This window comes from Aedes albopictus, chromosome 3 (assembly GCF_035046485.1).
Source record: "Aedes albopictus strain Foshan chromosome 3, AalbF5, whole genome shotgun sequence".
Classification (NCBI taxonomy): Eukaryota; Metazoa; Arthropoda; class Insecta; order Diptera; family Culicidae; genus Aedes; species Aedes albopictus.
In genome coordinates, this window is record NC_085138.1 from 419,647,326 (window position 1) to 419,670,965 (window position 23,640).

General features: G+C 37.3%; 1 protein-coding gene across 1 annotated transcript; it reads right to left on the reverse strand.

Moving 5' to 3' along the window:
• Window positions 1–4,491: 4,491 nt before the first annotated feature.
• On the reverse strand, window positions 4,492–21,800 carry LOC109403343 (uncharacterized). Its single transcript, XM_019676150.3, has 4 exons — window positions 21,501–21,800; window positions 20,432–20,626; window positions 20,221–20,346; window positions 4,492–4,782 (listed from the first exon to the last, which is right to left on the reverse strand). The coding sequence occupies exons 1-4, from the start codon at window positions 21,568–21,570 to the stop codon at window positions 4,535–4,537; spliced, it is 639 nt and encodes a 212-aa protein (XP_019531695.2). The 5' UTR covers window positions 21,571–21,800; the 3' UTR covers window positions 4,492–4,534.
• Window positions 21,801–23,640: the final 1,840 nt, after the last annotated feature.

A 23,640-nucleotide genomic window follows, 5' to 3' on the forward strand; every position in this document is an offset into this window, starting at 1 on the left:
AGTCTTCTGGTCTTTTAGTCTTCTAGTCTTCTAATCTTCTAGTCTTCTAGTCTTCTTGTCTTCTAGTCTTCTAGTCTTCTATTCTTCTAGTCTTCTAGTCTTCTAGTCTTCTAGCATTCTAGTCTTCCAGTCTTCTAGTATTCTAGTCTTCTAGTTTTCTAGTATTCCATTCTTCTAGTCTTCTAGTCTTCTAGTCTTCTAGTCTTCGTTTTCTAGTCTTCTAGTCTTCTAGTCTTCTGGTCTTCTAGTCTTCTAGTCTTCTAGTCTTCTAGTCTTCTAGTCTTCTTGTCTTCTAGTCTTCTATTCTTCTAGTTTTCTAGTCTTCTAGTCTTCTGGTCTTCTGGTCTTCTAGTCTTCTAGTCTTCTAGCATTCTAGTCTTCCAGTCTTCTAGTCTTCTAGTCTTCTAGTTTTCTAGTGTTCTAGTCTTCTGGTCTTCTAGTCTTCTAGTCTTCTAGTCTTCTAGTCTTCTAGTCTTCTAGTCTTCTAGTCTTCTAGTCTTCTAGTCTTCTAGTCTTCTAGTCTTCTAGTCTTCAAGTTTTCTAGTCTTCAAGTCTTCTAGTCTTCTAGTGTTCTAGTTTTCTAGTCTTCAAGTCTTCTAGTCTTCTAGTCTTCTAGTCTTCTGTCTTCTAGTCTTCTAGTCTTCTAGTCTTCAAGTCTTCTAGTCTTCTAGTCTTCTAGTCTTCTAGTCTTCTAGTCTTCTGGTCTTCTAGTCTTCTAGTCTTCTAGTCTTCTAGTCTTCTAGTCTTCTAGTCTTCTAGTCTTCTAGTCTTCTAGTCTTCTAGTCTTCTATTCTTCTGGTCGTCTAGTCTCCTAGTCTTCTAGTCTTCTAGTCTTCTAGTATTCCATTCTTCTAGTCTTCTAAACTTCTAGTCTTCTAGTCTTCTAGTTTTCTCGTCTTCTAAACTTCTGAGTCCTCTAGTCTTCTAGTCTTCTAGTATTCTAGTCTTCTAGTCTTCTAGTCTTCTAGTCTTCTAGTCTTCTAGTCTTCTAGTCTTCTAGTCTTCTAGTCTTCTAGTCTTCTAGTCTTCTAGTCTTCTAGTCTTCTAGTCTTCTAGTCTTCTAGTCTTCTAGTTTTCTAGTCTTCAAGTCTTCTAGTCTTCTAGTGTTCTAGTTTTCTAGTCTTCAAGTTTTCTAGTCTTCTAGTCTTCTAGTCTTCTAGTCTCCTAGTCTTCTAGTCTTCTGTCTTCTAGTCTTCTAGTCTTCTAGTCTTCAAGTCTTCTAGTCTTCTAGTCTTCTAGTCTTCTAGTCTTCTAGTCTTCTAGTCTTCTGGTCTTCTAGTCTTCTAGTCTTCTAGTCTTCTAGTCTTCTAGTCTTCTAGTCTTCTAGTCTTCTAGTCTTCTAGTCTTCTAGTCTTCTAGTCTTCTATTCTTCTGGTCGTCTAGTCTCCTAGTCTTCTAGTCTTCTAGTCTTCTAGTATTCCATTCTTCTAGTCTTCTAAACTTCTAGTCTTCTAGTCTTCTAGTTTTCTCGTCTTCTAAACTTCTGAGTCCTCTAGTCTTCTAGTCTTCTAGTCTTCTAGTCTTCTAGTCTTCTAGTCTTCTAGTCTTCTAGTCTTCGTCTTCTAGTCTTCTAGTCTTCTGGTCTTTTAGTCTTCTAGTCTCCTAATCTTCTAGTCTTCTAGTCTTCTTGTCTTCTAGTCTTCTAGTCTTCTATTCTTCTAGTCTTCTAGTCTTCTAGTCTTCTAGCATTCTAGTCTTCCAGTCTTCTAGTCTTCTAGTCTTCTAGTCTTCTAGTATTCCATTCTTCTAGTCTTCTAGTCTTCTAGTCTTCTAGTCTTCGTTTTCTAGTCTTCTAGTCTTCTAGTCTTCTGGTCTTCTAGTCTTCTAGTCTTCTAGTCTTCTAGTCTTCTAGTCTTCTTGTCTTCTAGTCTTCTATTCTTCTAGTTTTCTAGTCTTCTAGTCTTCTGGTCTTCTGGTCTTCTAGTCTTCTAGTCTTCTAGCATTCTAGTCTTCCAGTCTTCTAGTCTTCTAGTCTTCTAGTCTTCTAGTTTTCTAGTGTTCTAGTCTTCTAGTTTTCTAGTCTTCTAGTCTTCTAGTCTTCTAGTCTTCTAGTCTTCTAGTCTTCTAGTCTTCTAGTCTTCTAGTCTTCTAGTCTTCTAGTTTTCTAGTCTTCAAGTCTTCTAGTCTTCTAGTCTTCTAGTCTTCTAGTCTCCTAGTCTTCTAGTCTTCTAGTGTTCTAGTTTTCTAGTCTTCAAGTCTTCTAGTCTTCTAGTCTTCTAGTCTTCTAGTCTCCTAGTCTTCTAGTCTTCTGTCTTCTAGTCTTCTAGTCTTCTAGTCTTCAAGTCTTCTAGTCTTCTAGTCTTCTAGTCTTCTAGTCTTCTAGTCTTCTGGTCTTCTAGTCTTCTAGTCTTCTAGTCTTCTAGTCTTCTAGTCTTCTAGTCTTCTAGTCTTCTAGTCTTCTAGTCTTCTATTCTTCTGGTCGTCTAGTCTCCTAGTCTTCTAGTCTTCTAGTCTTCTAGTATTCCATTCTTCTAGTCTTCTAAACTTCTAGTCTTCTAGTCTTCTAGTTTTTTCGTCTTCTAAACTTCTGAGTCATCTAGTCTTCTAGTCTTCTAGTCTTTTAGTCTTCTAGTCTTCTAGTCTTCTAGTCTTCTAGTCCTCTAGTCTTCGTCTTCTAGTCTTATAGTCTTCTGGTCTTTTAGTCTTCTAGTCTTCTAATCTTCTAGTCTTCTAGTCTTCTTGTCTTCTAGTCTTCTAGTCTTCTATTCTTCTAGTCTTCTAGTCTTCTAGTCTTCTAGCATTCTAGTCTTCCAGTCTTCTAGTCTTCTAGTCTTCTAGTCTTCTAGTCTTCTAGTATTCCATTCTTCTAGTCTTCTAGTCTTCTAGTCTTCTAGTCTTCGTTTTCTAGTCTTCTAGTCTTCTAGTCTTCTGGTCTTCTAGTCTTCTAGTCTTCTAGTCTTCTAGTCTTCTAGTCTTCTAGTCTTCTAGTCTTCTTGTCTTCTAGTCTTCTATTCTTCTAGTTTTCTAGTCTTCTAGTCTTCTGGTCTTCTGGTCTTCTAGTCTTCTAGTCTTCTAGCATTCTAGTCTTCCAGTCTTCTAGTCTTCTAGTCTTCTAGTCTTCTAGTTTTCTAGTGTTCTAGTCTTCTGGTCTTCTAGTCTTCTAGTCTTCTAGTCTTCTAGTCTTCTAGTCTTCTAGTCTTCTAGTCTTCTAGTCTTCTTGTCTTCTAGTCTTCTTTTCTTCTAGTCTTCAAGTCTTCTAGTCTTCTAGTCTTCGTTTTCTAGTCTTCTAGTCTTCTGGTCTTCTAGTCTTCTAGCATTCTAGTCTTCCAGTCTTCTAGTCTTCTAGTCTTCTAGTCTTCTAGTTTTCTAGTCTTCTAGTCTTCTGGGCTTCTAGTCTTCTAGTCTTCTAGTCTTCTAGTCTTCTAGTTTTCTAGTCTTCTAGTCTTCTAGTCTTCTTGTCTTCTAGTCTTCTATTCTTCTAGTCTTCTAGTCTTCTAGTCTTCGTTTTCTAGTCTTCTAGTCTTCTGGTCTTCTAGTCTTCTAGTCTTCTAGTCTTCTGGTCTTCTAGTCTTCTAGTCTTCTAGTCTTCTAGTCTTCTAGCATTCTAGTCTTCCAGTCTTCTAGTCTTCTAGTCTTCTAGTTTCCTAGTCTTCTAGTCTTCTAATCTTCTAGTCTTCTAGTCTTCAAGTCTTCTAGTCTTCTAGCTTTCTAGTCTTCTAGCCTTCTAGTCTTCTAGCCTTCTAGTCTTCTAGTCTTCGAGTCTTCTAGTATTCTAGTCTTCTTGTCTTCTAGTCTTCTAGTCTTCTGATATTTACCACACCAAGCCACGTGCACATTATAAGACAGCGAAAGAGCATCTTTTAGGGGACACCTCGGCTCCGCATCGCATCCCCAGAAAACTGCCACCGCGCCATTAGGTACGTACGCGAACATTGGATATTTTGCAAGAAATTAGGAAAACGTGAAAGTTTGCAATCTGCAGCTTTGTACGACGACGACAACAACACCATCGCTAGTGACACCGACAACGACGACATCGAGGGATCTGTTTAATTAAATTTAGCAAATTAAATTTAATCAAACACAATGTGCACTCCGAGGCACACAGGGGACGGGGCGCCTCGTGATGAGCGCCCTCAGATTTCCAGATTGGGCTAGAGAATGTAAATTTAATCTGAAAGCTCCGACGACGACGACGTCGACAAGGGCGAAGACGACGACAAACGAAGATGGCGGCGGCGTCGTTCAACCAAGAAAGCGATCTTTTATAGTGACATCGTTATTAAGCTTTCATCTGATGAAGACAAGTGTACTGAGTGGTGGGAGGGCTGCGGTGTGGCACGATGGTTCAGAAGGGAAATTTATGAGGAAAAATGCCTTTGTTATAATAAAATTTCAACAATTCTTTGTCTCATTTTCGAAAGACAAGATTTATCCTCCTGAATTCACTTTCAAGATCACTGTGCACTGCAGAGGTCCTCGAGTGAAAGTGTATTTCTTCGTAGTTTATGCAAATTTTTGGTAATCGTTGATTAAATTAGATAATTGATGTCACTTTTTCCCTCGAAACAATATTTATTGAACAAATTCAACTTCACTGATTGTAGTGGAACACGCTGCGAAGGGTCAACAGTTGCACCAGAGCCAGGGCAATCAGAACCGCCGGGTGGCCCAGCTGGGCTAGGATGGTGCTGCTCCGATTGCAGGGTGTCCTCCCGGCGGCGGATTCGCAAACGCAAACCTCAATCTCGCGCCCACTCCGGTCCTCGGTGTAGCACGTAGACGTCGTTGACGATTCGTTGTCCACGTTCATCTTGGCGCACATGTACGTGATGTTTTCGACTGTGGATGAAAGAAGGTGGAATTTGAAGCTAAGTAGATTGATTGCAGCACGAATTACGTCAGTGAGAATGGAACTCGAGGTTTTCATAGGGGAATGCGTTTGATTTTTAAGGAATGCTCTAGAATCATAATTAAACAATACAATTCAATACAATGGGAATAGTAGCAAAAAAATCTTGAAAACAAACGTCATTTTAAAAGTGAACCTAATATTATTATAAGAATATGTTACTATTGTCTTTCAGTTTATCTTTCATCTTTTATCTATTAACTCCTAAATATTGTGTTTTACTATTCTCTGTTCTCTCTTTTTACATTATTTTTTATTCTTTTCTATATAGGGTGACAATGGGTATTATCGGCAGGTTTGTTCTCTTCGTCATGGGGGGTTTTTGTCAGCCAAATTGCGTGAAACTTGGCCATATAAATTAGCTTAGTTGGGAAGGATTTGAGACCAACTTTGAGATCAAAAGGTTTCAAAAAACCCCCTGAGACGAAGAGAACAAAACAGCCGAGAATAGGTAATTTCCTAGAGAAAAGATTCCTTTCAAAACTTTTTGTTTTTAGAAACTGCGGCAGTTTTTTTTTTAGAAATTCCTCTAAAGTAACCTTTACAAATTTCAAGAAAACCTTACATGCAAGAAAAAATCTTCCAAGGATTATTCCCGAATTTTCACAGGGGTTTCTTTCAGAGAACTATCTAAGGATTACAGAGATTTTTTTCTCAGAAAAACAAAACTGTGAAGTTATTTAAGAAATTCCTCCAGTGGTTTCTTCAAAAAAAAACTTCCACGAAAATCCTTTTCACGAACTTCTCCAGAGATTTCTTTAGGCATTTTCCAAAGATTGTTTTGAAATTTCTCGCAGGAATGTCTCCTGGAATTCCTTTAGAAGTACATTCATGTTTTTCAGTGATTTCGGTAGTTCAGAAAAAAATTATAGAAACTTCTACAGAAATTCCTTTGAAAATTTCTCATGATTTTTTTTCTAGGAATCTTTACAGGAGTTTAAGTGTTTCTCCAGGCATTCTTTCAGGAATTCCCTTAAAAAATACGTTCAGGAATTCCTCCCAGAATTGTTGCAGAATATCCTCCTTGAATTTTGGTTTCCAGTTATTCTTCTAGAAATCTCTTCAGCAACTCCTTCTAGAATTTTTCTGGGATTATTTAAAATATTTCTCCAGGGATTTTCAAAAAATATTTCCAGAGATTTCAACAGGAATTAAACAGAAGATTTATTTAAAAAAAAATCTAAGGATTTAATCAGAAATTCATCCACGGATTATCTCCTGAGACTCGTTCACTAATTTAAAATTTTCTTCGCGAACTCCAGTAAGGGATTTTTTCAGAAATTTGTTCACGGATTTTTTTTTTCAAAAATTCATCTATTTTTTCAGTGTTTTTGTTTTGGAAATTTTTCCAATGGTTCCTCCAGGAATCTCATGGAAATTTCGTCTGGGGTAACTGAAAAAATATCTGAAATATTTCTTTTTGGATTTTCTCTTGCGTTTTCTTCAGAAATATCTCCTGAGATTCCTTCGGAGATGCCTCTACAAATTCTTTCAGATTCTCGTTTATTAAATTACATAAAGAATACTAGAAGGAATTTCTAAAGAATTGCCTGGAGGGAATTAAATTTTCTGAAGGAATCCTTGAAAAATAATCTACAGCAATCCGTACAGAAATTGTAGTCAAAGGTACTGGAGAAATTCTTCAATAAATCTTTTATTCCTAGAGGAAGTTCTGAAGCAAAATCTGGAAGAACTCTTGGAGATTCCTCTGGAAGAATTCTTAACTCTCCTTGTTCCTAAAGGTCATTTTAAACCCAAGCCGCACACTACGTCAGCGAGCTGTTCACAACGTGATGCATAAGGTGGGTTGAAAAAATTCTTGTGAAATGATTAAAAGGTATTAGTGGACAAAAAACCCTAGAGAAATTTTCGAGAGAAATTTAGCAGCAGAAATTTAAAACAATTCTGGAAGAATTCTTTAAAAATTATCAAATTAAATTTCTAAAGAAATTGAATTTTTAGATGGAATCTCTAAAGGAATGCTCTGCAGTAATTTCAAGAAAAATTTCTTGAAGTATTTCTGGAGAAACACCAAGAAATAAATCCTAAAGGATAAATTCAAATAATTTCAAATAATAAATAATTGATGAAAGCATCTCTGAAAGGATTTCTGAAAGATCTTTGGGATAATTTCTTAAACAATCTTCTTCCAGGAGGTTTCAATAAATCCCAAGCGAAGTTTATGATGTAGTAATCCCATGAGGAATATCCGATCTTCTGGGAAACCCTCCAGGAGGTGCTTCTAAAAGATTTTTCTAGAGGAATTTCTGGAGAAATGCCAGGGAGAATCCCAGAGGAATTCCTGAAAAGAACCCTGGAGACATTTACAGGGAAATTCCTGAAGCAATCTCTCGAGGAACTACAACAAAAATTTTAGAAAGCTTTCCTACAAAAAAATCTGAATTTCTGAAGGAATTTATAAAGGAATTTTGGGGTGAATACACGGAGGAACTTTTGGATAATTACATGTAAGAATCTCTTGAGGAATAACTGAAGCAATCTTTGACGAAACATCTGAAGTAATTGCTAGAGGTTAGCATTGGGCATATCTGGCTGAAACATCGATTTTTTTAATCGATTCGAATCGGATCAGCAGAATCGATTCACAGTTCACAGATATAATCGAATGCTTTGAATCGATGTTTCCACATCCTCGATATTACAAAATGTTACAAAGCTATAAAATGATTGGTTTGCTGCATGTGGTTCAAGTTCATGGTATGTTTTATTTGTCTAAATAAATTCAATATCAAAATTTGAGATTGCACATCGAACTTCTCGCGACTCTGTTTTGAAAATGGGTATAACATTGAGACAGTGCATTCTGAACAAAAAAAGGAAATTTAATATTTTTGAATGGAATGGAAATCCAGAAATCCAGAGGTTTCTCAGAACTCCGAGAAGTATTCCCATATAGTACTGAGATAAATTCTCGCAGAATGCTGAGAGAAATTCCCCCAAAATCTTCAAAGAGACTCCTCCAGAATTCTGAATGAAGTTCCTCTAGAATTATGAGAGAGATTTCTGCAGAATGATTACACCAGAATCCTGAGTGGCATTACAGCGGCCGTTCGCTCGTTGCAACATGTTAACATTGCAACGAGCGAATGCCATTCGCTAATTGCAACGTCATTTTGACATTAAAGTGTATCGAAATGCACTGCCAGCATGACTGACAGCACAAATTTGACACTTTATAGCTTTTTAATTGCAAAAGCTTGACAAATTTTGCAATTAGCGGACTTGCAACGAAAAAGCGTTGCAATGAGCGAACGGACGCTGTATCTTAGTAGGAATTCTCTCTTAATTCTAATGAGGATTTTCCTAGAACCCTGAGAGAGATTACTCCATATCTATGAGTCGGATTTTCACAAAGTCCCGAGAGGAATTCTCCTAGAATCATGTAATAGATTGTCTCAGAATCCTAAGAGAAGCTTTTCCTTGGGATTCTCCCAAAATGTTCCAGAATTCTAAGATGAATTCTTCCAGAATTCTGAGAGAAATTCCAAGAGTGGTTCTACCACATTCTTGAGATAAAGTCATTTAGAAAACTGAGAGAGATTCTTACAAAGAACATATTTTCAAAATTCTAAGAGGAGCTTCCCACGAAGTGACCCAGAATCCTGAAAAGGGTACTTAGAACCCCAAAAAGGATTACTCCAGAATCCTGAGAAAGGCTTCCTCAAAATACTGGGCGGGATTGCCAAAGGAGCCTGAGATTTACTCTCACAGAATTCTGGGATATAGAATTTTCCCAGAATCCTAAGAAGAATTCCTCCAGAATCCTCTTAGGTATTCTCACAGAATTCCCCTAAATTCTTGGGTGGAATCCTTTTGAATGCTGAGAGTAATTCTGCCAGAATCCCGAAAGGTATTCCCCAGAATTCTACGAGTGATTCCCCCAGAATCCTGAGAATGATCATAAGAGGGGTTCTTCCAGATTCTTAAGATAAACATCTCTAGAAATCTAAGAAGGATTTTTGCGAAAATCTGATAAGAATTCCCCCTGGAAGGGATTACCAAAACTTCTAGAATGGACTGCCCCAGCATCCTGAGAAGGGTCCTCTGGAATTCTGAGAGGTATTCCTACATAAAACAGAAAAAAAATACCGCAGATTTCTGAGAGACATTCCCCCAGAATCTTTGAAAGGACTTCCCTAAACTCCTGAAAGGGCTTGTCCCAGAACTCTGAGACTGACTCCTCTAGAATACTTTTAATTATTACACCGGAATCTCAAGAGAATCGTCCCATAATCTTGTCAGGGACTTTCCCTGATTACTGAGAAGGATTCTCCCAGAATCCTGAAAGGGATTTCTGAGAGCAACTGCTCCAGAATACAGAAAACAGAATTCTACTGGAATTCTCGTAGAATGCTGAAAAGGATTTCTTCCGAATCCCAAGACTAATCCCAAAATCTATGCAAGGGATTCTCCAAAATCCAAATCTCTCTATAGAATTCTGCCCAGAATCTCGTGAGAGTTTCTTCAATAATTGATAATTCTGAAAGAAAGTGCCCCAGAATCCTGAAAAATCCCAGAATCCCACGGATTTCTCCAGAATCATGAGAACAATTTCCCCAAAATTCCCCAAAATCCTGACGGGGATTACCCCAGAAAGCAGAATTTTCAGAGAATCTTGGGAAGAGTACCCGCAGAATCATTAGTGATATTCCCCCAGTATCTCAAAAAGAAAAGAATCCTAAGAAATATATTCCTCCCGAATTCTGAGAGGAACTTCGCCACAATTCTAAGAATGCTGAGTATGATTCTCCAAGAAGTTTTTGAAGAGTTCCTGAGAATGCTGAGAAAGATTTTTTCAGAATTCTGAATGGGATCCTAAGTGAGGGTCTTCCAGAATCCTTCGAGGAATCAACCCAGATCATCCCACGGATCATCCAGAAATTTCTTAGAATTTTGAAAGGAATTTCACCTTTGGTAGGGAACCCTGGTAGGAAATATCCCGAAATCCTGAAATGAATTCCATTAGAATCGAGAGATTCCCTAGAATTCTGATAGGTAATTTCCTATAATACTGCTGAGATTTTTTTTAAAGGGACTCTTCTATAATTCGGAGGATTCCTTTGAAATTCTGTGAGAGATTCCTTCAAAATGCTGAAAATATCAAACCAGTATCCTGCTGAGAGACCTTATCCCAGAAAAGAGAAAGATTCTTTCAATAGGAATTCTCCCTGAATTAAGGATTTCCCTAAAATCCAGTTTTCTGAGTTGGATTCTCTCAGAATCTATAGAGGAATTCTTCCAGAATCCTGAGGGATTTCGTCTGGTTCCCAAGATGAATTCTCCTTGCATTCTGTGACGGATTGTTACCAGTTTTATTTTTCTGTTGCATGTTCGATTTTAACTTGTGAATATTCTCACAATTTTAATGTGCATTTATAGGGTTCTTCCATAACTCAGGAGAAAAATAGCCCTAGCAACCAAAGCGGTTGCATACTTCCAGGTCATTTCTAACGATAAATGACTGCAAGACAGGCAAACGGTTCCTAGCACGGACATCAAAATGCAGCCGTCTTGCATTAAAACCCGATTCGGGATGGCCAAGTAGGATTAGTTTTCCTAGACAAAATTAAGCTATGAACACAGAACAAAGACTGTTAACAAGAATGCAGATCAGGCATGCAAAACACAAACTCCAGGATGACTGATGGACCTAGAACAAATATGAAACCTCCTCATCCTGTGATCGTAAATAGTTGCCCATTAGGGTAGCAGGCCAAATTTTATGTTTAGTGTTGTATTGCATGAAAATTTATGTTTTGTGTGTGTCAATTTGTGAAATCGTGCATTATTGTGCATTTGTAGTGTTCTGAGTTATTTTTCCCAGGGCCAAGTGAAAAATAAAATAGAACATTTGTAGGGTTCTATGTTATTTCACGTAAGCCTCATAATCCTGAGAGAAGTTTATCCTCGAGATTCTCCCAGAATGCTTAGACGGATATCCCCAGGACTCCCTGGCGGATTCTTCTAGAATACTGAGAGGGATTTTCCTAGAATCCTGAGAGAAATTCTCCTGCAGTGTTGAAAGAAATCCTGAAAAAGATTGACCCAGTACCCTGAGAGGGATCCTCCACATGATTAAGAGAAATTCATCTAGAACATAGTTTCCGGCCTTCATCCAGGGGGTCGCGAGGGACAGTAAAATACAGGGTGTTAGGTTCCTGAGTGCAAACTTTTTAAAGGATGATAGAGGACCATAAAAGGTAAAAAAATTCTTCTACGCATATGGTCAAATCTCAACCGTTACGTAGTTATTGAACTTCCCATGTTTTTGACTCTTATTGCCTTAACTGGCAATAACTTGAAAATGATCAAACTTATCGAAGTTTTTTTACCCTTATTCGAAAGATTATTGAATTTTCTATCAAATGGCATTTTTGAATCGTTTGGTTTAGTTAAATAACGAAGTTTTCTAGAGCAAAAAGGCTAAAAATAGTGTATTTTTAACGGTTTTTGTCAATTATCTTTGAAACATTCGTAATAAATTAAAATTCTTTCTTTGGCAAAGTTATGGCCTCTGTTACACTCTACAATTCGTTCTTTGACACCAAACTTCTAGCTCTTATCGTTTTCTTGAAATTTTGATTTAAATGTGCGGCACCATGCGCAAAAAGGTGCTTTCCATGACAGCTGCAAATTTATGATAAGAAATGCGATGTTTAAATCAAAATTACAACAAAACGATAAGTGATAGAAGTTTTATATCAAAGAACGAATTGTAGAGTGGAACAGGGGCCATAACTTTGCCAAAGAAAGAATTTTAAATTATTACGCATTTTTCAAAGATAATTGACAAAAAATAAATTAGAACACTACTTTTGAGCTATTTGCTCTAGAAAACTTAGTTATTTAACTAATCCAATAGACTCAAAGATGCCATTTGATAGAAAATGCAATAATCTTTCGAATAAGAGTAAAAAAACTTCGATAAGTTTGACCATTTCCAAGTTATTGCCAGTTAAGGCAATACGAGTCAAAAACATGGGAAGTTCAATAACTACGTAACGGTTGAGATTTGACCATATGCGTAGAACAATTTTTTTCTCCATTTATGGTCCTCTAACACCCTTTAAAAAGTTTGCACTCAGGAACCTAACACCCTGTATTTTACTGTAACAGACAACAAATGAGGGAATTTCTATGGTGGGTCGCGAAAAGTACGTCTGCTAGCAAAGGGGGGTCGCGCACCCGAAAAGTTTGGGAAACTATGATCTAGAATCCTGAGAGGGATTTATAAAAAATCGGAATCCAGAGATGGACTGACCTAGAATACTGAGAAGGATGCGCTAGAACCCTGAAAGAGACATTTAGAGACCATAAGAAGGATTCCTCCAGAATGCTGAGAAAGATTCACTTAGACTCCTGGGAGGGATTACCTAAGAAACCTGAGATATACAGGTATGCCTCGATTTAGTTGACCTTAGATTATATAGCCCCTCGATTTTATGTACTTCGATTTTATGAATATTTTTTTTAATAGTTTAATTCTACAGTGCATTCTGAAAACAAGTAATATACCTAATATTTTTGAATCGAAAGAAAAATCGAATGTAAAAAATCGATTTGGTCGATTTTGTGGAGCTTCAATATCGATTCAACGTTTTTACAAACTAACAGTAAAGTTATAGCCAAAACCATTTTCTACAGTGGCGCACAAAATTAAAAAAAATCTCATTTTTTGCGTCTGAGATATCTTTGCCAATACTTTACCGATTTTTATGAAATTTTTCATGGCATCATCTACACATACTACAGTAAAAATAAGTTTAAAAATCAGCTGTTTGGATGCGTTCAATCAAAAGCTATACACTATTTTCTGTGGTGCATTTTTTTTCGAGTACAGGCCTTATCTCGGAGTTCAGAACTAGTGACCAAAAACCGCCAAAATGGCGGTCCAAAATCCAAGATGGTGAACAACAAATCAAGATGGCGGCTGTTTTATGGAGTTTTGAGCTCTAAAACTATACGAAATGGGAACAGCGTCCGTTCGTTCGTTGCAAACCCGCTCGTTGCAAAGCTTTTTAGTTGCAAGTCCGCCAATTGCAAAATTTGACAAGTTTTTGCAATTAAAAAGCATGATATAATGCTTGTGGTTACTTGCGTGATATCATGCTTAACAAGAAGTGCTTAAGGATACATAGATAAAGATAGGATAAAAAAGATAATAATCTAGGTACAGTTTATCTAGTTACAGACATAAATGCCTCACAATTACGTTAATTACGTCTCTTGGCACTCAATGTTGAGCTACATAATTCTATTGTATTTTAAAATGTTGGTTCTTTGATATTTTGGTTGTCTAATCAGTTATAGTCAAGGTTTATCCCATTATCCGAACAAAATTGCAAGTCGAAGTATGATGGACTGAACACGTTTATTCGACAAGTGAAAAGCACATGAGGCATTCCACGGACCAGCACGAATCCATTTTAATCGATGTTTTTTAATCTACTTGATATTTTTGTATACTAGGGTAAATGCACTAGTCTTCGCCCCCTCCCTAATTTTCGCCCCCCTAATAAAACATTCGTAGTTTTTGTGATTAATTAGGTAGATTATTGTTTGCTTTTCAACGTATCTGTGAGAGCAAATAAAAATCAATCTTGTGCTCTAATGATATTCCACAAAACCAATTACTTAATCTATCGAATTAGCGAATATGAAATAGTCATGGCAATGATGCATTTTTTTTTCAGCGCAATGCAAACAGTAGCGATAATCAGGACCTTGGAAGACATACAAAATCAACTCTTCCAACCCAAAATAATGAACATTGATAATCATACAAGTCTTAGGAATACACAGCAGGTTATTTATTCAGTTAAATTGATAAAACTTATCAATTTTTAGCTATTTTTATAGGTGGCGAAAATTAGAGCACAAAATTTTAAGTTTCCAATTTTCGCCCCTGGCGAAATCCCTTGTCCCGTTCTATTTGAATTGCGTGTTTCAGTTTTCGCCCCTCTCTTTCTCGTACTTAAATCGGGTGTGGAGATAACGGATGAGGTTAAGTTGATTTTTGTGAGGGAGGGGAAAATGGGGCAAAATGTACCATTTATGCAAACGTGGTCATTCTAATCTATTTCATGAGTGTCTTCTGTGATTTTTTGGCCACTGAATTCGAAGGTCGATTCGACACCCAACTTTAAACGCAATTTTCGACGATCCTCGTCAGCCAGAGAAGCACGTACCAATCTGTCACTTTCGACACATTTGACTGTGAAGTCAGGTTTGTGAAGGCAAAAAACGGGAGATTTTTGGGGACTGTTCGTGGCACGAACGTTCCAAACCGTCGTGTTCTATAAGAGAATGCCCGCACAATCTTTTTTGGAAAATAGTTTATTATTTTGTATAAAAGACATTAATTTTTGGTTCGCGTGACGCAAACTTACCGAATTAAATAAATAATTGAGGAGTCTAGATGTAAGTGACCTTTTTGTCCAATATAAAAAATGTGCAAGTCAAACTTTTCTAAACTTGTTAAAAACTATGTTCACGTTGATAAGAAGAAGAGAAAATGAAATTGATTTTGAAAGACTTTGAATAGGGTAAACAATTGGTGATAAATTTTGCGCCTTTTTTACTCACGAGGGTTTATTACTATCACTATATTGTTCAAACTCTCTGAATTAAAAAAAGTGTTAAATTTTAGGTGTTGGAAAATTTTACGGGGCGAAACGTCCGCTGGCATTTTTCGCTTTGGCTAGTAATGAAATGTAACTTCCATTCAACTCTCATTTAACTATTCGCAACAGCTATGAAAGATTACAGACGTTTGTGGTAGTTACTCGGTCAATGTCAATAGCTTGAATCCCATGTAGAAATGAAATAATGAATTCCACGAACAAATTAGAAAATATTTTTGACGTAATTTATTTATAAGAATATTTCTGGCGTTTGATTTATATAAGGCCGTTACAAATATTTATTTCACTTTTTGTCCCACCACTCTTTGGCTGGTCGGAGGGGGGGGGGGTATAAAAATAATAAAGCATTTATTCTGAAAAATATTAAAAACTCATCGGATTTGTTAAAGAATTTCCAGCAAGACCTGATATTTTGATAAATATTTTTCATCTGCCCCCTCAAAATGCGAAATCCAGTCAAAAATTTTTGAAGGGGGGGGGAGACAAAAAGTCAAAAATAAATTTGCATCAGCCTAAGTCGTACGGAGACGGAGACGAGCCAGCCTCGGACTGAAAGTCTCGATAATAAAGATATATAAAAAAATAGTCGTAAGTATGTTGTGGTTCTTAAGCAGATTGGACTAATTCAAATCGAACGCCAGATTTGTTAGGCACACTCATTTTAGATTCACAAAATCCTTGCATTTTTTTAACTTTCGCCAAGATCCACACAGCCAAGCACTAAGTAAAAACTATATAATCGATCCCTCAGCAACTTTGTCAGTTTGTTACTCAGATTCAGAAATTGTTTTTTTTTTTTTTTTGAGGATCATCTAACAAACGTCACTTTTTACTATTATCTCAGTGAGTTTGCTGTACAGTCAGCAGCTGTGCGAGAACAGCCGGATCCGCAAGTATTGTAATATCTAGTGTATGATTTCAAAATAAGTAGCCCTAATAGGTATTTTTTTCGTGACGTAATTTATGGATGTTACCCTTAAGTAATGTAATGCAAAAAATCATTTCAAAATCATCCCTTTCATTCTAATTTTTTGCATAGGACGTCAACAGACCACCCACTTCACCCCACAAAGCGTGACGTAATTTGCGAACGCACTCCATTAATACGTAACTTTTAGTTGGCCATGCTTTCTACTTTACAATCTATCTATTTATCTATGTATCTATTGTTTCATTCTGTTAATTTAAACTCAAGGAGACGAATAATATGCATATAGGAAAATCATTTTTTCTTGATTTTCCAGACGGAAGTTTGCTTTGGATAACTCAAAAAACGCAGAAGACAGTACTAAGCTTGCCGGGATAATTCGTATTCAATAAAATTTTAAGGATAGCCATGATCGAATTGAGGAAAACTTATGGGCAACTGTAGGGGGCGAAAATTAAAGCGAAGGTGGGGCGAAGATTGAATTTTGGGGGGCGAAAAATAAATCACAAATCAATATTGAAAATTGTTATTTTCATGTATTAAATCTTCATTTAATGGTACTTTTGAGCTGGGTTATCACCGATTGAAGGATAATTAGCAAGAATCTCCAAAGAAACAAAGATATTAACGGAAATATATGTTGAAACTCAATAATTTGGATATTTCAATGCTTTAGGGGGGCGAAATCTAGTGCTTTTACCCTATTCCTCTTTATGTGAGAAACCATTTTTTCATATCAAAAGTTCATATTTTGTCTCGACTAACTTTCAAATAGGGCCAATGAAAAAATGGAACACAAGCAAATAAAAAAATATAACACGGAAACGGCTTGTTCGATCGGAAAGGTGTGTTCAGCAAAGTTATAGAATAATATATGGCGGCTCTCAGAAAAAGACACATTGAAAAATTTATTCAATTTTTCTTCTGGAAAAACTGAATTTTGTTACTAAAAATTAAATATCTCAAAAAGCTATTTTTTTACCTTCGTGATATTTTGTGAGAATAAAGTTCATTCTATTAGATATCATCTGTAAAATTTTTATAGTGGTAAAAAAAATATACAAAAAAGTTATGGCACTTTGAACATTTTTGGTTGCGTGTTTTTTTAGAGTGCATGACGAATTTCCCGCAAACTAGATTTTGGGGTTGGCAGCACCTCTCAGATTTCAATAGAATTGTGTAGGTATGAAGACTATGTACTTTAAGGCAACGTTGCATACTTTGTTGTTTTTTTTTTAAATTTTATCTACACTAATATTTGAAAAGGGCTTAAGTTTTTGACCATTTTTTTATACCAATGTAACTTAAAAATAACATGACCTACAAAAAAGTGTGGTATGTGTGACTTTAAGGAATTTGTGTGAACTTTCAAGTAAAAAATTGAAATATTGAAAAAACGATCACGCTAAAAAAAGTTAAAAAATAAATTAAAGTCAATTAGGAATACATGCCCATTTGCGAAATTAAATTAATCCTATTCCGGAGAACCAAATCCCACACCAACCATTAAGAATAGAATTCAAAATGGATCAAAGTAATAAAATTGCTGTGTTCTGAATCTAACCCAACATAAAATGTTTTTTTTTTTGAGTCAAGCCAATTTTTGGGTATTTTTATACGTGGATTTTCACATATTAGGCTGATACAAATTTTATTTTCACTTTTTGTCTCCCCCCCTTCAAAAATTTTTGGCTGGATTTTGCATTTTGAGGGGGCATATAAAAAATATTTATCAAAATATCGGGTCTTGGCAAAAATTCTTTAACAAATCCGTGGAGTTTTTAATATTTTTCAAAATAAAAACTTTATTATTTTTATCCCCCCCCCTCGACCAACCCAAGAGGGGTAGGACAAAAAGTGAAATAAATATTTGTAACGGCCTTAATATTGAACATAGCTTTATATGTTTCAATTATAAATCTATCCAATACAAAGAATATAATTAAGAATATAATTTAGGATTCTCTTTTGAACCAGAACACCAGATCTGTTACACAGAAATTCAGAATATCAACCAGAAGTCGAATTTCAACTCAAAAGTTCCCTTATGCATAGGAGAATAAAATAAATACTTTGCATCAGATAGACTTGTGAATCAAAAATATGGAGCTATGTTTAATTCAATATATGAAAATATCTGTAAAAAACGCCCTGAATAAAAACTTTTGTTTTCTACCGAAGAGAAACACGCAAAATGATGACATGAAGTATTTGTTGTTAGGAACTGTCCATTAAAGACGTAGCATTTTAGGGGAAGTTAATGATATTGCTAGGAGCCTTCTATTAGGTATAAGAAAATATACTTTAAGAGGGGAGGAGCTGTCAAAAATTTTCCACCAATGCTACCGTGATTTCGAATGCAGCGATATGGTCCAATAAGGACCGAAACGTCGGGTTAAGAAAACATATAGTTGTTTTTGATTGACCAAATTAGACTGAAATGCCAATTAAAGATATCATCCAACGTACAGTCGAAAGTCAAACTCAAAATCAATAATTTTGCTTTCGGGATGAAATTGATCAGTAAATGAAATACCTTTGCATTTGCCAAAAATATGTTTCCCACCTGAATTAACCACCCCAGAATGCGAAATGCTACGCAAAACTTTTACGAGTTTTCTCAATTTTTAATTATTCAAGTTTTAAATTTAATAAATTTCATGAAAACGCCTTAAAGTATGCACTTTTCATACTGAAAAATTGATTACTTCCGGAAAAGTGCAATTTTATGTATAAATTTGAATATTTATAAAAATTTTGATGATGAAATCGTGTTTAGCAAATACTTGGCAGCTAAAAGCATCCATTCGAATATTAATTACATGTGCGATACAGCCACGGTAACAAAACTTTGAAAGGGTCTTTGAGATTCACCAAACACGCAATTACGGAAAATATTGAATTTAATACAGAAATATGTGACTAATTGACTGTAAAACATCTAACTCATCATTCAATAATCCTTTAGCCGACCATTTTCTACAAATTGTTTTAAGTTTAAAGCAATATTTTTAACAAATGAAAATGACCCTCACGTCGATCAATTTCACCCGAAATCACGGTACCTCAGAAATGCTTTTCTTCAAAAGTGCCCATCTTGCGATATATGGCAAAATTTTCAATAATTACAAAAATGTCATGTTTTGCAAATTGAAATAATTTATCTTATTTGTTCACATGATTATCTGAAAGTCACCCATACATAACTTTTTTGTAGGTAATGTCATTTTTTAAGTTATATTGAGTAAAAAACGGTCAAATATTTAGCCCTTTTCAAATATTAGTCTAGATAAATAAAAAAAACAACGTATGCAATCTTGCTTTAAAATACATAGTCTTTAAACCTAAGAAATTCCATCGGATTCTGAGACAGTTTTGCCAAACCCCTACGCATGAATTCGTCATACACTCTAAAAACACACAACCGAAAATGTTCAAAGTGCCATAACTTTTTTGTATATTTTTTTACCATTATGAAATTTCTACAGATGATAGCTAACAGAATGAACTTTATTCTCACAAAATATCACGAAGGTTAAAAAATAGCTTTTTGAGATATTTAATTTTTAGTAACAAAATTCAGTTTTTTTAGAAGAAAAACTAAATAAATTTTTCAATGTGTATTTTTCTGAGAGTCACCATTTATTAACCTACAACTTTGCCGAAGACAGTTTTCCGATCAAACAAGCAGTTTCAGAGATATGATTTTTCATTTGCATGTGTTCCATTTTTTCATAGGCCCTATTTGAAAGTTAGTCGAGACTTCATAAAAAGTTTTAATATGAAAAAATGGTTATTTATATTGATTAGAACAGCTGTGCAAAATTATATGCAAATCAAAAATGCAAAATTAAAAAAAATTGATTTTTTTCGTGCTGCTTCGTGGAAAGCCTCACATATGCTTATTGATACATCAAATGTTTTATTAAACTGTTTTGTAAAGGAATCAATACTTGTCGAATAAAATTCTTATTAAACTTTTGAAAAGTGTTTTAATTTATCATTGTTAATATCGACGAGAAAAGGCGAACATTAGCTACTTTTTCAAATGAAAAATCATTTAAACAGTAATGTGTAGAGCATAATTTTTGTTCAGCTATCATTACAATTATTGAGCAACAATTCAGCAAGCTTGCTTGTTTGTGACTTGCAATTGTTAGTTGGGATGTCATTAATAGAACAACTGAACTCATCGAAACTTAAGAATGGCTTGAATAATCGGGCACAACAGACGTACAAACAACCCGCACTGAGCGGTATTCTTGACAGGATCAGCCAGTTCCGGATATAAGGATGAGTGGATGATTGGCAGATGCATTACCCCGCCCTTGACCATGCACCTCATTGCCAGATAATACCAGATGATTCGATTTCAACTTGATATGACTCTTGAACCATATCAAGTAGCAATCAAATTCTCAAAGCTTCTTAAATTATTTTGTTTATGTACAGTCAGGTTTTTTTTTACGCGGGGGATACGTACCGCGTAAAAAAAAAACTCAGTTCAAAATTCGAAAAACCGCGTAAAAAAAAGTCTCACCATTTCTCGACGAATCATGCAAAAATAAGACGATGAAATTTTTTTTTGTATGGAGTTTTCATTTACGCGGCCGCGTAAATGAAAACCGCGTAAAAAAAGACCTGACTGTACTATCTAAGCGACAATACTATGATTCATCCATCAGTCATACAAAACACCATACTGCTCCATTAACGAAATCCCCCTCCCCCAACTAATCTAGCACACCACACCACACAACCCCATAATGCCTTACTTGCACCGTTGTATCGATAGGTGAACCTGGCGCACACCTCACCTCGCACCAGCCGACACGCAATTTGCGCCGGCTTGTCCCGATACTCGTTCCACATGTACTCTGTATCGGGCACGTTGCTATTATCTACGAAGGATGTACGCAAAAAAAACAAATGAGTCCACTATTTGTCCCTGGCACTACTAAACTGACGACTCGACTCGCAACTCACTCGTGACCACCAACGGATGGAAGCATGGAATTCCGGTGGCCTTTTTGAGCAGGCTATCGCAGGTCACGTTCTTGTACTGGCTGTCCTTGTTGTACTTCGGTCCCAACCAGGTAAACCGGAAGCAGTACGGGTAGTTCTTGTACTCCTCGGCTGGCGAAAGGGTCGTCACCAGGGGGTCATCTTCGTCGTCGGTCGCTGCAATATGTCAGAGATGTAAATTCGTGAGGATTTCAAGGCAGTTGCGTGTCGGGGTGAGTCGAGCAAAGAACCTGTAGGACTTTAGGTCAATGGCTTACAGTGACTCAATTTTATAGGTGTACCTAAGAGAAATGTTGCAATTGCACGAAGCATTATGGTTTGGAAATCTTTTTGGATTCAGGGCCACAAGTGGGACTTCCTAAGACCATGATAAACTGATGGCAACTGCCGCAGTAGCAGAGGTCTTGAAATTACCGAAATCTACCCTGACTAGAGACCTTCGCATTCGCGGCTAGTCCGAAGAGTACGGTAGACGCGATCGCTTACAACAAGTAATCTCAGAAGCGTACGAGGCTGCCATCAGGTGAGGAGCTACCATGCGGCACTTGCAAAACCTGAAGGTTGGTAACCCTGAAAGTGAAGAGCTACAATGCCTGTAAGTCAGACCCCAGACAGGTGTCCAGGAAAGTTGGGAAGCCTACCCATCCCGGGTCGGAGAGAGCCAGGGGTTTCGATCATGGAGGTGTAGCCACCACAGGTTAGGGTGGGTCAGAGGAAACACGCCCCCTAGACCTTAATGGGCAGGCAGAAGAAGAAAGAAGAACAGGAGCTTAGAAACATCAAGATAGAGAGGGAGGAAGGCAGATGCCAAGCGCGATTTCAATGATGACGATTATATCAATGACAACTTCTTCAACCTTAAGCACAAAAAAGATCTTTATAAGCTGTCCGATATGGCCTGAAATCATACCACAAAAACCACAGCAATCTTTCTTGACATCAACAGGATATGAACACTCATCTCTGACCCACTGCTAGCTTCCTATTTCCTAGTGAAAAAGAATTCCCTCAATAACCCCAATTGAATTACCCCCATCGGCACCGATCACACAACACCAATAAATCATCCCCAACGGTAGCAGCAGATAATTCGATTTCATTATGATTTCGGGTGCTTGCTTATCTTGCGGGCGCGGGTTCTCTCGATCTGTTCACTTTCTTCTACGCGGGAGGGGTGGAGTAGGGATGGTGGTACGGGAAACCAAACGGATCCCCAAAAGGCCCATAAATCACGGCCGCCGTACGCGCGCGCGGTGTCACTTTATGACAAAGAAAATGCCAGCAAACGACTAATCAATGGCAGTAGACAAGCCAAGACGGTTCCCTTCGTCGTCGTCTTCGACGACACACTTGAAGCAGCCATCAAACAGCAGATTTCAATAAATTGTCATTGGTTATCTTATCTTTTAGTGGGCATCATCGATATAGATAACGGAACGACGGCAATGGAGAGAGGGTCGTCCCCTCCCGGAAAGGTGAAGCACTTCAACAAATGGCTTCAAATACCCCTTTTCGATGGCCTAGTAGGTTGGTGTATCTACCGCGTCTTTAGTAGAAAATATGTTATCTGAAAACAGGTGGTTGACTCATACCATCTAATGGCGAAAGAACAGCATGCGCGCTTTGGAATTTGAAATTGAAATGTTTCCATTGAATGTAGAGTAAATGAGGAATATTTCAGAGCATAAAGCTTTCGCTCTGCTCCTTTCATCCATATGTACTACATATAGCTTTTCGCAACATTGCGAAGCTTCACGCTCGAAGGGACGTTAGCCAACGATGAGACCAGCACCTGAGCATGAGACCTGTAAGGATTCTCAACAGAATCCTGACAGGATTCTCAACAGAATCCTGACAGGATTCTCAACAGAATCCGGAAAGGGATTCTCAACAGAATCCTGACAGGATTCTCAACAGAATCCGGAAAGGGATTCTCAACAGAATCCGGAAAGGGATTCTCAACAGAATGCGGAAAGGGATTCTCAACAGAATCCGGAAAGGGATTCTCAACAGAATCCGGAAAGGGATTCTCAACAGAATCCGGAAAGGGATTCTCAACAGAATCCGGAAAAGGGATTCTCAACAGAATCCGGAAAGGGATTCTCAACAGAATCCGGAAAGGGATTCTCAACAGAATCCGGAAAGGGATTCTCAACAGAATCCGGAAAGGGATTCTCAACAGAATCCGGAAAGGGATTCTCAACAGAATCCGGGAAGGGATTCTCAACAGAATCCGGAAAGGGATTCTCAACAGAATCCGGAAAGGGATTCTCAACAGAATCCGGAAAGGGATTCTCAACAGAATCCGGAAAGGGATTCTCAACAGAATCCGGAAAGGGATTCTCAACAGAATCCGGAAAGGGATTCTCAACAGAATCCGGAAAGGGATTCTCAACAGAATCCGGAAAGGGATTCTCAACAGAATCCGGAAAGGGATTCTCAACAGAATCCGGAAAGGGATTCTCAACAGAATCCGGAAAGGGATTCTCAACAGAATCCGGAAAGGGATTCTCAACAGAATCCGGAAAGGGATTCTCAACAGAATCCGGAAAGGGATTCTCAACAGAATCCGGAAAGGGATTCTCAACAGAATCCGGAAAGGGATTCTCAACAGAATCCGGAAAGGGATTCTCAACAGAATCCGGAAAGGGATTCTCAACAGAATCCGGAAAGGGATTCTCAACAGAATCCGGAAAGGGATTCTCAACAGAATCCGGACAGGATTCTCAACAGAATCCTGACAGAATTCTCAACAGAATCCTGACAGGATTCTCAACAGAATCCTGAAAGGATTCTCAACAGAATCCTGAAAGGATTCTCAACAGAATCCTGAAAGGATTCTCAACAGAATCCTGAAAGGATTCTCAACAGAATCCGGACAGGATTCTCAATAGAATCCAGACAGGATTCTCAACAGAATCCGGACAGGATTCTCAACAGAATCCGGACAGGATTCTCAACAGAATCCGGACAGGATTCTCAACAGAATCCGGACAGGATTCTCAACAGAATCCGGACAGGATTCTCAACAGAATCCGGAAAGGGATTCTCAACAGAATCCGGAAAGGGATTCTCAACCCAACTAACAATCACTCATTTAACAAACACCATTATGACGAATTAATTCAACATAATGTTGAATAACATTTGAATTATTTTCACGTACAACC